Source organism: Anomaloglossus baeobatrachus, chromosome 6, assembly GCF_048569485.1.
Source record: "Anomaloglossus baeobatrachus isolate aAnoBae1 chromosome 6, aAnoBae1.hap1, whole genome shotgun sequence".
Lineage (NCBI taxonomy): Eukaryota > Metazoa > Chordata > Amphibia > Anura > Aromobatidae > Anomaloglossus > Anomaloglossus baeobatrachus.
In genome coordinates, this window is record NC_134358.1 from 364,581,595 (window position 1) to 364,597,653 (window position 16,059).

General features: G+C 39.6%; 1 protein-coding gene across 1 annotated transcript in view; it reads left to right on the forward strand.

The window, feature by feature from the left end:
* The first annotated feature begins 465 nt into the window (after positions 1–465).
* RAMP3 (receptor activity modifying protein 3) overlaps positions 466–16,059 on the forward strand; it is a 718,161-nt gene continuing 702,567 nt past the window's right edge. The window contains exon 1 of the mRNA XM_075316563.1: positions 466–917. Within this exon, the coding sequence (XP_075172678.1) occupies positions 842–917 (76 nt within the window). The 5' untranslated portion in view covers positions 466–841. The remainder of the gene's footprint in view (positions 918–16,059) is intronic.

Consider the following 16,059-nt stretch of genomic DNA (forward strand, 5'->3'; position numbering starts at 1 on the left):
GTCCAAACTTTTGGTCTGTACTGTATATATTGGTATATATACACTGGTGATCAAAATAAAAGAACACAGAATTTCCTAACTTTTGGTCTGTACTGTATATATATATATATATATATATATATATATATATATATATATAGTATTGAGAATGGAATGTGTGGTCTATCCATTATCCATGTTTGCCTCTGAATTGTGAGGGAGATCTCCGATAGATCCTGCAGAGGATGGTTTCCATCACAGGAGCAGCACCTGGTATTGTATAAATGTTGCAGATAGTCCATACAGTACAGCAGGGCATGGTAATACTACAATGTAGCTAGAAGCTCTAGTGACAGCTGTAATGCTGTTAACCCTTGGCTGGTGCTGATGCTCAGGAGGAGGGAAGGAGGAGTGTCAGGAGGCTGGTGAGAAGGGTCCTCCTAAGGCTGTTGCATGCTGTGAATGTTCATTGGAAATTTGGAACAACAGCCAGAGGAGAAAAAGAATCACAGCAACTTCTGCTCCATTTGTGCTGCTGCTGCTAATCATAGTGGAGGAAGGAGGCAGTGACAGACCCTGCACACCATGCTTCTGTCCATGATGGATCCACACTGAGCTGCAGATTCTCCAGAGGAAGTCCTGGGCTTTGTTCTGCCTCTAGGTCACTTACTTCTAGCCTGCAGGGCACTGTGTGCTTCTTCTATATGCCCTGGTCGGATCTTATCCTCTGACACAGCTCCAGCCGCGATCTCTACCTGTAGGATCTGTCTGGCTGCATCATCCTGCCTGGTGCTGGGACCAGAGATGAACTTCATTCTCCTGCTGTGAGTTGGACTTCTCCACCGCCTCCTGTCATTGCTTCATGCTCACATTACTTGGGATCGGGATGGATAAACATGTCTTGTCTCTTCTACAACTTTTTGTATCTGTGGTTTGTGGTGAGTATTGAGCTCAGTGCTATTATCTGCCAGCTGCTGCCTGTACTATTCTAACTTGTGCTGAGTTCTGGTGATTGTGTGTAGAGGAGAGGAGAAGAGGAGAGAGGAGAAGAGGAGAGAGGGGAGGAGAGAAGAGGGCAGGGAGCGCTGGGACCGGACTTGTGCTGTTACAGAGGATGTGTGTGATACAATGGCAATATATAAATAAACCGAGTGTGGTGCTTACAGATAGCATTACTTACTGGACAAGGAGCGGATGTTGTGATGTGTCCTGACCTGGGGAGAAGACAGCAGTCTAACTTATTACAAAGTAGGAAATCAGCCTGACCCCTACAGTCACAGGGCTAGCTGGTGAGGGTCCACTGATCTGCAAAGTGCCACAACTCCTTCTCTGACTCATGGGTTTTCTCCATATTTTTGCACAACCTTCTTTTAATTAATAGAAGTATCTTGGGAAAGAGATCTACACCACTTGGAATGAAATTGAATCTTGTAATAAGACTGTTTTTTTAATTATAAGATGGAAATCCCCTCATTGTACTGGGTGGGTAAAATATTTAAGAGGGTTGAGCAAGCAGAGAGAGAAATGATGAGATAGTGTAATGATCATTATGCCTGGAACTTAGAGCAAACTCGAAACTGAGCTGCATGTCCTTCACAGATGTGTGACCTCTCCCACTGCACACTCACCCCAATGATGAAAAGACAGAGCCCATATAGTCAGACACCATGTCTCCGAAGACTTGATGCCTATAAAAATGAAGGAGCCAATTCATCAAGGGTGGCGTTTTGTAGGTCATTGATGAAAAGTGCACAGGAGTAAGATACACCACAATCATTAAATGGCGCGTGCTGCTTTATGAATTTTGCGCATATTTCAGCTGTCATGCAGCAGACACAGAAATGTGCGCCAATTAGTGGCTGCCATATATATCTCTTGTAATTTCCACCACTCTTCCGCCATTAATTATGATTATTTTCTCAGGTGCACTTGGCCACACCTTATGTTGCCTGAGCTCTGAACACTTTCCAAAAAGTTGGTCAAACTGGCAAAGACTGATGAGTTGCAGAAACATTTTATGACATTTCATGCAGTTTTATATCCAAAAACTAGCAAAAAATGGCTTAATGAATCCAAGCTTAAAATCCCTCACCGTAAAGTTGAGTGGTTGTTGCAAAAGGTGTAAGTACTTGTTAGCTAGCACTTTGAAATCAGATCGCTATATATATATATATATATATATATATATATATATATATATATATATATATATATATAAAAAGATTGTATGCTTTTGTTTTTTTTATTCCTATGTTGTTAAAGTTGGGTATCTTTTCCAGAAAAGTGTAAGATAATGGTAACGTATCACAATATGGACTATTATACCTGTTGTTTTATTCTCTTGCTATTGAAATAATGACTTCCCATCAAGAAAGAAAAACACATCTGATGAGAAACTTCACTGAAAGGGAGGAATAAAATGAAGCTAGCTGAATAATTTAGATCCTGATCTCATATCTATAATGCTCCTGGGTTCCTGTAACCCAGTGACCAGTCCATTATCACTGCGTCTGAGCTATACTTTACCAGTGTCCCTGATTCTAATTATATCTATCTAACAGTGAGAACATAGCACATATTAATGTGATAGTGAAGGGACGTTTTACCAGTGTTCACGGAATGAGATCTTGTCATGAATCACTAATAGACATTTCCATGGCTTCTCTTTACATCTGATTTCTTTCTGTACTTGCATTAACAGCTATGGGGAGCCATGAATATGTGAAGTGTTTAAGATGATTATTGGTGATTTCTTTATTAAATAAAATATTTTACTCCATACATGAAAATGTTCTAAAAAAATGTAAAGAGATCATTTGTCCTTTATAAGAAAGGTTTTGTCTAATTTTGAAACTTCTATAGAAATGAATTCAGATTGCTGTACAATTACTTCTGTATTCCCAGTTGCTGCATTTACCAGCAGGAGGGGGTAAGAACCTAATCGGTTATATACCATAGCGTGTTTTGGTGGTAGGTGTGGGTTTTAGAGGTAGGACTCATATCATGTAGACTTGCCATAAATTTCTATGATGGAAATAACTAGTGATAAGTGAACACTACCATTCTTGGTGCTCATTACTCCTAACGAGCAGATGGATGCTCAGATGGGCACGACTCAAGTATACCCAAGTATAATGGAAGTCAATGGAGAACTTGAGCATTTTTCTGGGAAATCTTCATGAAAAATGCTTGAATCCCCCATTGACTTCCATTATACTTGGGTGCTTGAGTCGTACCCATCTGAGTATCCATCTGCTTATTATGAGTATCAAACACCCAAGTATGGTAGTGCTCACTCATCACTAGAAGTAACCTTTAGGCTATAAGGTTAATAAGTTTGTACAATTAGTAAAACCTCATATATATCATAATATATGACCAATAATTTTATGGAATCCAAAACTTGAGCTGTAGGGCATAAGCTATTCTAAAATGCAGCATGAAGCATGGTCACTGTGTTTGCAGGGTCCTTCCTAACACATGCACAGAAGTATAGGTTAATGGATGTTTATGTCTCTGCATGCTCGTCAGGGACCCCACAGACGTTGTTACCACTCCTATAATTGCATACATGAAGCCATGTGACAGTACCTGCTCTGGTTGCACCAAACATGGAGAAAACTCATCATGGTTCACATCCATTTTAAATAATTGGGTCAGAGCTAGCATCTCAAAGATAATTGGTATGGAGTGGCTTTTTTATGTAGGGCCTATGGCATGTGAGAGCAGAGGAGACAGTAAAGGTGAGGACTGCTGTATCTTCTCTACCGGGTCCTAGTCAGCCACTGCTGGACACTTTACAAATGGCTCCATAATCTCTCTGGCAGCTGGTTTAACTGCATTTATTCACACTGTCTTGAGCTATAGTACCACTGGAGTTTGTAATATTGTTCATTGTTATTGTACAGCCAAAAGTCCTGAACAATTTACAGATTTTTTGTTTCACAACAACACTGGTTCTAGGATTGCAAAATCACTATGAAAAGTATCTTATTGTATTTCAAAAAAGTGCAAAATAACAAAATTTGCAAAATACTAATATCCCACTGATTGTGTCTGTAACCTACCACTGGATTACTGGACTAATATGTCCCTTGCCATTTCCAATGTTTATGTCACCAACAATTCTGATGAGTATGACAGCCACTTGCTGAGCAAAGCATTGATATTTTGTTCCTACAGGAAAGGTGAGGATGTTCACATCTGCATATAGTAAATAGATCAGATTTTTAGCCAGAAAAGTTGGATGAGTGCAATCTGTTTGATGTTCCATTTCTATATGTCATGTGAGTGCAATGTGAGGGTGCAATTGTTTTCTCACTATCCATATGACATCCATATACCATCTGTATGGCATTCTTTTTTTCTCTGCAACTATTATTCATTTACAATCATTTACAGGACCACTATAATGGTCCGTGTGGCATCCATTTTTTTCTCACATCCATAGACTTGAATAGGTGAGTCCCATCCGATTTACACAGCCATATGTGGCTGGGCAGTATGCTGTAATTGTTTCCTTAAGCCGAATACAACTCAGGAAAAAAATGATGTACATATAGTGAAATTTTGTGCCCCATGTATAGCTTTGATACCGCTCTGAAGGGTCTCATTGTCAAGAAGAAGTTCTGTCCAAATACCCTATAGGACTGAAGAGAAACTCTGAGTAGGGAAAAAAGGTGCAAAATAGGGTCTTACCCGGTATATGGGTTTAGGAAAATGAAAGGAATTAATACACTCACCTGATCAGGTTGTGCCAGTCTCAACCCCTGTGCAGACATATGTGAGTGCTGGAGTGGTTAAGCAGCGGCCCCGTTGGAGAGAAAGTGCTATAAAAGTTCAGGGTGGAAAAACGGGTTTAATGCCGCGCTATAAACCACGAACTGATGTTATTAAAATAGATATTTTTTATTGAAACATTCCTACGCATTTCAGAGGCATGCATGCCTCCTTCTTCAGGGAAAAATATCATCCTTGAAATAGGTTTTTGTATGGATTTTGTCGTTGTAATGAAAAATAGTGAGATCTAAAAAATTAATTTCCTCTTTATGTATGGTTGATGTGAAAGACAAGCCCCAGTCGTTCTTATTTAGGTCGTCTAGAAATATTCCAATGTCAGAGTGGTCACAATCCCAGATGATAAATAAATCGTCGATGTACCTTTTATATATGACGATACTCTCATCATATAGGCCATTTTCTATAAAGATCGTTTCAAAGAAACCCATAAACAGATTAGCGTATGTACATGCTGCCTTTGACCCCATTGCTGTACCAAGGCGTTGGTGGTACAATTTGTTATCGAAAGTAAAATAATTGTTATGGATAATGAAGCTCATTCCTTCTGTTAGGAAATCTTTCTGAACTTGGGGAATCCTGTTGTCATTTTCCAAGAAAAATGAAAAACAGGACAGACCCAAGTAATGACGTATATTTGAATACAGTGCGGCCACATCTATAGTGATGAACATATATGACTTTTTCCATGGGATATTATTCAGTTGTTTTATAAGGTGGACCGAGACTCTGAAATAACTATTCAGACTAAGCACATGAGGCTGCATCAATGTGTCAATATAGTGGGCTAAATTCGCTGTTATAGAGTCAATACCCGATATGATGGGCCTCCCAGGGGGGTTAACCAGATTCTTGTGGATTTTTGGGAGATGGTAAAAAAATGCCATGACTGGATTTTTTACTGTCAAAAATCTTTTTTCGGCAGAATTGAGAATATTCTGATCTATCGCTTTTTGAATTAAAATTTTATATGCTATAATGGCTAGATCGTATTTATTTTTATCTACAACCCCATAGTAGGTTGTGTCTGACAATATCCTCAGGGCTTCTTTGAGGTAATCTTTTTTATTTTGTATGACAATGCCCCCCCCTTTGTCAGCTGCTCGGATGACTTTATTCTCTTTCAGGGAATCAAGAGCCTTTCTTTCAGTATGTGTTAGATTATTTTTAAAAAATCTTTTTTGGCTCACAGCTCCTTTGAGGTCTGCTAATACTAAATCGCAGAATGTTTTTAGAAAATGACCTTTGCTTTCTGTTGGATAGAACCTTGATTTCAGTTTGACTGCAGCATGGGAGAAGGGGATCATTTCTGTGGGGATAGCGGGGGAAGTGTCCCCTTTTAGGAGAAAATGCCTTTTTAAAGTTAATTTTCTAATATAATTTTGGACGTCTAAAAACAAATCGAAGTCTTTTGATCTGTAAGATGGACAGAAGGATAGTCCTCTGTTCAACACCTGGGTTTCTCCCTTATTGAGGGTGTAATCTGAAAGATTAAATATGGAGCTAGTTTTTTTAGGGTCTTCAGGGGGTTTATTGGGGTCATTGGTGTTTTTGTCCCTTACTCCCGTTATATGTTTTTTTTCTCTCTTTTGTTTAGATTTAGATCCTGCTCTGGTCCCTCTACTGTGTTTTTTCTTTTTTTGGTGGTAGACCTTGGGACTAAAAAATCCGTGATGAGATTTGTTCTTTGATTTTTAGCTGATGGCAAAAAAGGAACTGATGGTTGGGATATGCTGGTATTATCAATGATAATTTTCTCTTTCGCTATTGTTGTGTCAGATATAAATGTAGTCATCTGTGTATCAGGCAGGGAAATGGGGTCATCATGGGTAGATAAATTCAATAGATCAATGAAATTCTCCTCATGAGGCATTGTAGTATTTCCTTCTGATTCCAACAGAGCTCTTTCTTTCCTTATTCTTTCTATCTGGAGCCTGATTCAGGCTAAATGTGCACGTGTCTCTTCTGGGTTTAAGGGGGCTGGGTCTACAGGGCAGGGAATGGCAGTTTCTTTGATATTGGAGGGGGAGGCCATCATGGTATTTATTTTATTTTTTGTTCTAGAGCTATTAGCCTGTGAGAAAACCTCATCAGCCAATATATCGATTTCGTCTGGGATTTTATCCTCTTTATTAAGGTTAGGGATCAAGTTGACCATTAAATTTTCAGGTGCTGCTGTGTCATTATCAATAAGGAGGGTGCCACTTGAAGGGGTCCTGGTGGATTTGTGAAATTTACTATTTACAAAACTTTTCTTATTTCTATACGTATTATTAGCCATAGAGCTATGCCTTCTATGGCTATTATTCCTAGGCATAGGAGCTGGTCTCTCCTTAGGGTGGGTCGGACCAGTTTGGCTCTTTTCTTGTCTGTCCCTTTGTAGTTTTTTAGATTTTCGTATGATTGTATCTTGTTCTAGCTGTAAAAGGCGGGTATTTAGGCTAGAATTCAGATTTTTGTACTCAGGATGTAAAAGAAAAGGGGTTAATTCATTGTAAAGTTCTGTAATTTTTCCCATAGAAGTCATGGCTATACTAGTCCTTTTTTCATGCAGGCATAACAACATCCCCAGCATGCAATTTTTGAAAAGATTATCCCACTTATCTGTAAAATCCGGGTCTTGTGGAAAAGGAGAGTCCCGTCGGATCTGAAGTCCCCTTGGGCATAATCTTTCGTCCATGTAAATAGATAAAAACCTGGCGTCCAGGCTATAATGAAGTTCTTCCTTCATGAGATCCTCCAAAGTATGGAAGAGTTTCTTCATGAGTGTAGTATCCTCCTCTGAAAAAGGAATTCCTGAGTCCATGCAGATCTCCGTGTCAGTGTCATCTGGGGCTCCGACCGTTTGCAGTATCAGCCTCTCCCTGGATGACAGGCGGTTATTATAGTAATCCATGCCTCTCACCGGCAATGGGCACTGGCGATCCCTCTGCTGCCGACTTTCCCAAGAAAAAGGGGATCTGGTCCGCACGGCCAAATCCGGTGTCCAAAGGACTGAAGATAAACTCTGAGTAGGGAAAAAAGGCGCAAAATAGGGTCTTACCCGGTATATGGGTTTAGGAAAATGAAAGGAATGAATACACTCACCTGATCAGGTTGTGCCAGTCACAACCCCTGTGCAGACATATGTGAGTGCTGGAGTGGTTAAGCAGCGGCCCCGTTGGAGAGAAAGTGCTATAAAAGTTCAGGGTGGAAAAACGGGTTTAATGCCGCGCTATAAACCACGAACTGATGTTATTAAAATAGATATTCTTTTATTGAAACATTCCTACGCATTTCAGAGGCATGCACGCCTCCTTCTTCAGGGAAAAATATTGATATTTTTCCCTGAAGAAGGAGGCGTGCATGCCTCTGAAACGCGTAGGAATGTTTCAATAAAAGAATATCTATTTTAATAACATCAGTTCGTGGTTTATAGCGCGGCATTAAACCCGTTTTTCCACCCTGAACTTTTATAGCAAATACCCTATAAGTAGAGATCAGTGAACCAGTAGATGTTTGGGTTTGGCGGGTCAGATTACACTTAAAAAAATCCGTTTTAGGTCCGGCCTTGACCCGAACTTGAGCCCGGACCCCGAACCCCATATAAGTCCTTAGGGACCTGAACTTTAGTGCTATAAAATGTTGGTAGTATGGGGTAGGGGCCTGCAAATGGAAGCAAAACAAGGATTAGAGCAGGACAATTATAGTTACCGAGTTTGCGAGTGGGATGGGAGTCACACTGTTCCTAGGTCCACTCAATAAATCTTCCACTGCCCTCCCTTTGTGACAGCGTCTGTGATTGGTCGCTGTCAGACTGCAGCCCCACCCTCTGTGCTGGCGTCTGTGATTGGTTGCCATCGCACTAGCTGCCTGAGTCCCCGAAGTGGAGTGTAAAAATAAGTAAATAATTGTAAAAATGGCATGCGGTCTCCCTTATTTTGGTACCCAGCGCAGATAAAACAGACAGCCAGAGGCTGCAGCCCCACCTGTCAGCTTTATCTTGGCTATGTATCAAAATACGAGAGACCCCAAGTGTTTTTTTTTAAATTATTTAAATAAATAATTGAAAAGGCGTGGGGTCCCCCCTCCCCAATTTTCATACCCAGCCAAGATAAAGAGCACAGCTGTGGGGCCGGTATTCTCAGGCTTGGGAGACCCATAGTTATTTAGTTATTAGGTCCTCCCCAACCTAAAAATAGCAGCCTGCAGCTACCCTGGAATTGATGCATTCATTAGATTTGCCAATCCTGCCACTTACCTGGCTCAGGCCAATTGCCCTGGTGTAGTGGCAATCGGGGTTATATATGGGGTTAATGATAGCTGTGATTTGTCAAAAAATTCAACATGAAAACCTGGATTAGTATTGGGTAGGGCGTATGACATCCCCCACTAATAATCATGTCAAAAAAAGGAATAAACACAAAATAAAGAGAAAAATCCTTTATTTAAAAAACAACAAAAAACCCCTTTCTCCAATTTATTAACCCCCAAACACCTTGGCAGGTTCGAAGTAATCCACACCATGACATCCCAAGACAATCTCGGCTTTGCTAAAGCTTTATGTTGCAGTGCACAGCCACATTAGAAAACGTGATTGACTACTGCAGCATCTGGGACACACTGATGGAGCCGCAAAGCGATTATGTCAGCAATTCACGTGAGGTCCCATGGTACCCCAGCTGTGACCTCAGGTGAACTAACCTGAAGTGGAGTCAGTGAACTCACCCCAAATGAACTCATTAAGCTCAATGCTGGATTACCAGATTAGACTATATGTGCACATTGAGTATTTGCAACAAATCTGCATCTTCTGGTAGAAAAATGCATAAAAAAAGTGTCAAAGATTGGTGAAGAAATTGAGAAATTGTTCAATGACAACGAAGTAGAGGTGCTGGATTGACCCCAGACCTCAACAGTCCCCAGACCTCAACAGTCCCCAGACCTCAACCCAATCAAACATTTGTGGGTAGAGTTGAAGAAAAAGCTGTATACATACCCAAGTGAGCCGACCAGTATACACCAACATTGGGAACGTTTCGAAGAGACCGCATCATATTTTGGTTGAGACTTGTTTAAATCTAATAGAGAGCATGCCCAGAGGGATTCAGGCAGTGTTGAAAGTCACATGTGGATTTACAAAATACTAGCAATTTAATAAAAATTTAAATTTAGATCTTTAGGAGTAAAACAGTAACAGTGCAGTGACATGACCAGAGTCTGCATAACTAATCATATGCCATATAACTGCAAGTCACATTTATGTATGAGCTAGCCAAGATGATTGTCCGTAAAATGATGGTGTATATACTGTATATACAGTGTGTCTATATATATATATATATATATATATATATATATATATATATACACATATATATACCAGTGCCCTGTAAAAGTATTCATACCCCATGAAGTTTTCTAATTTCATAAGTTTAGTGTTGGTAGCAACAATTAAATAAGTAGAAGACAGTCAGAAAAGACTATAGATTATTTATGGTAGGCAGACGAGATGAGCTTGCATGGAACAACAATAGAAAATACCACAACCTGCATATCTAATGTTTTTGTTTACTTAACATGGTTCATTCTCTGATTTTTTTTTAATACACCAAGTCAAAAGGAAAGATCTAGTCATGTCTATTCCTGAAAATGCATACATTGTGTTCATTACAATGAAAACTTCATGAAATATATTACCGGCTACAAAGTATTAATATTTTTCAAAGTTTTATTTAGACTACAAGAAGTCTAGGTATTTTGTGACAGAAATCAGATGACTAAAATAACAATTTAAAGTATAATGGGTTGGTTTGAACCAAATATTATATTTTGGCAAAAAAAAAAACAGACTTAGCAGATAATGCCATTTCTAGCATTATTTACAGTACAGTGTCTCACTGTGTGTGGTTCTCTTGTGTTTCTAAGTGTGTTTCTAAGTGAACCCAACATACATATGTTGATTTAGGCCTTTAAGTGAATATTGAAGTAATAATACTGTGGTTCAATATAGCTAAATTTTATTGTGCTTACAAAAATACAGATGATATTCATTACTTTCTGGATGAAACAATAGTTGAAAATAAGAACATCTCATGACCTGATTTTATGAAGGGATCTGAGATTCTGATAATGTAAACTCTTTTGACTTTGGCAAAGGAAATTAAAAACTTTATCAGGGTGGTTCAGTCGTGTAAACATGTTGCTGCAGTTACAATTTAAATTAATCAGTCAGAGGTCTGTGTTGGCTACAAAAAAAGTAAGATTATGTGTCACTTTGAAAAAGTGAAAAAACACCTGTGCAATTTTCACAGGACAGTATTGATGAAACCTACTGAAATTGATCTTCTAAACTGTCGTGGTTTTTTATAATCGTCATGATGTGGGGCCAGTTAATGAGGACTGGTGGCCTCTTTATGAATTTGGCACAGCTTTCAACTTCTGTGACTCAGAAGTACAATCCAGTCATTGACTGGAGTACATTTCTCTATAATTTATGCCACCTTTGTGGCACAATTTAGGATGAATTTCTTTTTGGCTCTGAGTTCTGTTACAGTTAGGTCCAGAATTATTTGGACAGTGACTGAATCTTTGTGATTTCTGCTCCGCAGGCCACTATTTTTGGTTTAAAATTAAACAACTGAGATGCAATTGAAGTGGACACTATGAGGTTTAATTCAAGTGGTTGAACAAAAATATCCTGGGAAACGTTTAGGAATTGCAACCATTTTTCTACAAAGCCTCCTCATTTCAGAGACTCAAAAGTAATTGTTCATTTTTAATTCTTCGAAAATAATCCTTTATAGGCAATGACTATCTGAAGTCTGGAAGTCATGAACGTCACCAAAAGCAAGGTTACCTCTTTTATGATGCTTTGCCAGGACCTTACTGCAGCTGACTTCAGTTGTTACTTATATATGGGTCTTTCTGCCTTAAGTTTTATAAGAAGTATGTGAAATACATGCTTGATGGGATTGAGATCTGGTGATTGACTCAGCCATTGAAGAATATTCCACTTCTTTGCCTTTAAAAACTCTTGGCTTGCATTCATAGTATATTTTGGGTCATTGTTCATCTGTACTGTGAAGTGCCATCAAATCAACTTTACTGCATTTGGTTGAATCTAAGCAGAATGTATAGCCCTGTACACTTCAGAATTTATCCACATGCTTCTCTCTTCAGTCACATCATCGATAACAACTAGTGACCCAGCGCTATTGGAAGCCATGCATGCCCATGCCATCACACTACCTTTACCATGTTTTACAGAGGATGTGGTGTGCTTTATCATGAGCCATTCCAAGCCTAATGCATACTTTGTGTTTCCCATCATTTTGGTACAAGACAAGCTTAGTTTCAACTGTCCATACAATACTTTTCCAGAACTGGGCTGGCTTGCTTAGATGCTTTTTGACAAAGTCTAATCTGGCCTTTCTATTTTTAAGGCTGAATAATGTTTTGCACCTCGTGGTGAACCCTCTGTACTCAGGAAGTCTTCTCTTTATGGTAGACTTAGATACTGAAACACGTACTTTCTTGAGAGTGTTTTTCACTTGGGTAGATGTTTTGAAGGGGTTTTCTTTCAATAAGGAAAGGATTCTGTGGTCATCCACAACTATTGTCTTCTTTGGACATCCAGGCCTCTTTGCATTCCCAAGCTCTGCAATGTCCTCATTTTTTTTCCCAGAATATACCAAACTGCTGATTTGACCACCCTAACATTTCTGCTATCTCTCTGATGGAGTTCTTCTTTTTACAGCCCAATGATGTTCTATTTCTACTCCATTGAGAACTCTTTTGACTGCATGTTGTGGGTTTACAACAAAAGCTTCCAAACGCAAATGCTGCAACTGGAATCAGCTCCAGACCTTTTAACTGCTTAATTGATGATAGATTAGAATTTTAAACTGAGAATATCCACTTTGAAACACATATTGATTACATAATTTTATATTGAAAATGTTTTGGTAAACAGGTAAAATGCCAAAGTCTGTGTCACTGTCCAAATATGTCTAGACCTAACTGGATACCCTCACACTAAGCTGTTCGCACTTTTCCAAAAATATGTACAAGAAGGAAGACATAAATAAAAGGAAGGGGAGGGGACAAAAACCAAAATGGGGACATATATACCAGAGTGTGTCCAGAAGTGGAATATATATATATATATATATATATATATATATATATGTATATATATACCAGGAGGGGCCCAGGATGCGGACATATAGACCACAATGGGGACAAATAAGTCGGAATGGGGACATACGTACCAGGAGAATCCCAGGATGGGGACATATATACCAGGAGGAGTACATACAGTCATATGAAAAAGTTTGGGCACCCCTATTAATGTTAACCTTTTTTCTTTATAACAATTTGGGTTTTTGCAACAGCTATTTCAGTTTCATAAATAATGATGGACTCAGTAATATTTCTGGATTGAAATGAGGTTTATTGTACTAATAGAAAATGTGCAATGCACCCTTATCAATTTCTTGATTTGAACACTCCTAACTACTTTTTACTGACTTACTAAAGCACTAAATTGGTTTTGTAACCTCATTGAGCTTTGAACTTCATAGGCAGGTGTATCCAGCATGAGAAAAGGTATTTAAGGTGGCCACTTGCAAGTTGTTCTCCTATTTGAATTTCCTATGAAGTGTGGCATCATGGGCTCCTCAAAACAACTCTCAAATGATCTGAAAACAAAGATTATTCAACATAGTTGTTCAGGGGAAGGATACAAAAAGTTGTCTCAGAGATTTAAACTGTCAGTTTCGACTGTGAGGAACATAGTAAGGAAATGGAAGAACACAGGTACAGTTCTTGTTACGCCCAGGAGTGGCAGGCCAAGAAAAATATCAGAAAGGCAGAGAAGAAGAATGGTGAGAACAGTCAAGGACAATCCACAGACCACCTCCAAAGACCTGCAGCATCATCTTGCTGCAGATGGTGTCAATGTGCATCGGTCAACAATACAGCGCACTTTGCACAAGGAGAAGCTGTATGGGAGAGTGATGCGGAAGAAGCCGTTTCTGCAAGCACGCCACAAACAGAGTCGCCTGAGGTATGCAAAAGCACATTTGGACAAGCCAGTTACATTTTGGAAGAAGGTCCTGTGGACTGATGAAACAAAGATTGAGTTGTTTGGTCATACATAAAGGCGTTATGCATGGAGGAAAAAAAAACGGCATTCCAAGAAAAGCACTTGCTACCCACAGTAAAATTTGGTGGAGGTTCCATCATGCTTTGGGGCTGTGTGGCCAATGCCGGCACCGGGAATCTTGTTAAAGTTGAGGGTCGCATGGATTCAACTCAGTATCAGCAGATTCTTGACAATAATGTGAGAGAATCAGTGACCAAGTTGAAGTTACGCAGGGGATGGATATTTCAGAAAGACAATGATCCAAAACACCGCTCCAAATCTACTCAGGCATTCATGCAGAGGAACAATTACAATGTTCTGGAATGGCCATCCCAGTCCCCAGACCTGAATATCATTGAACATCTGTGGGATGATTTGAAGCGTGCTTTCCATGGTCGGCGACCAACAAACTTAACTGAACTGGAATTGTTTTGTAAACAGGAATGGTCAAATATACCTTCATCCAGTATCCAGGAACTCATTAAAAGCTACAGGAAGCGACTAGAGGCTGTTAGTTTTGCAAAAAGAGGATCTACAAAATATTAATGTCACTTTTATGTTGAGGTGCCCATACTTTTGCACCGGTCAAATTTTGTTTTAATGTGGATTGCACATTTTCTGTTACTACAATAAACCTCATTTCAATCCAGAAATATTACTGAGTCCATCAGTTATTAGATATATGAAACTGAAATAGCTGTTGCAAAAACCCAAATTGTTATGAAGAAAAAAGGTCAACATTAATAGGGGTGCCCAAACTTTTTCATATGACAGTATATGCTAGGAAGGGGACAAATAAATCAGGATGGGAACATATATACCAGGTGGAGGACATATATACCAGAAAGGGGACAGAAACCAGGATGGGGACATATATACCAGAATGTGCTAAAATGTGCTAAAGAGTGGGATATATATGCACCAGGAGGTAACCAGGATGGGACATATATGGCAGGATAGGGACAAATAAACCAGGATAGGGACATATATATCAGAAGGGTAACAGGATGGGGATATATATACCGGGAGGAGGACATACAGTACAGACCAAAAGTTTGTACACACCTTCTCATTCAAAGAGTTTTCTTTATTTTCATGACTCTGAAAATTGTAGATTCACATTGAAGGCATCAAAACTATGAATTAACACATGTGGAATAAAATACTTAACAAAAAATTGTGAAACAACTGAAAATATGTCTTATATTCTAGGTTCTTCAAAGTAGCCACCTTTTGCTTTGATTACTGCTTTGCACACTCTTGGAATTCTCTTGATGAGCTTCAAGAAGTAGTCACCGGAAATGGTTTTCACTTCACAGGTGTGCCCTGTCAGGTTTAATAAGTGGGGTTTCTTGCCTTATAAATGGGGTTGGGACCATCAGTTGTGTTGTGCAGAAGTCTGCTGGATACACAGCTGATAGTCCTACTGAATAGACTGTTAGAATTTGTATTATGGCAAGAAAAAAGCAGCTAAGTAAATAAAAACGAGTGGCCATCATTACTTTAAGAAATGAAGGTCAGCCAGTCCGAAAAATTGGGAAAACTTTGAAAGTGTCCCCAAGTGCAGTGGCAAAAATCATCAAACACTACAAAGAAACTGGCTCATATGAGGACCGCCCCAGGAAAGGAAGAGTCACCTCTGCTGCGGAGGATAAGTTTATCCGAGTCACCAGCCTCAGAAATCGCAGGTTAACAGCAGCTTAGATGAGAGACCAGGTCAATGCCACACAGAGTTCTAGCAGCAGACACATCTCTAGAACAACTGTTAAGAAGAGACTTTGTGCAGCAGGCCTTCATGGTAAAATAGCTGCTAGGAAACCACTGCTAAGGACATGTGTGAAGCCCAGTAGTCGCCCCAGGGAAATCAATCCACTTTCAAGGACACCACAGGGTCTTCTATATATATGGCAACAGGTATGTAGTTTTGTATGTGTCGTGACGCCACTAACGGCTTGCGGTCAGGGATATGGGTGACCGCCACTGCAGGTTTAACGAGCATCTGGGGCTGATGGAGTCTGCAGTCGGATGGTGTGGCTTCTCGTGAGTGAGGCAGGCCCCAAGGGCTCGGGTGTGTAGAACAACGGGTCCCAGAATAACTCAGTCTCAATCCAGAAAGTCTTTCAACTGCTTTTTACTCACTTCAGTTGTTTCTGTGA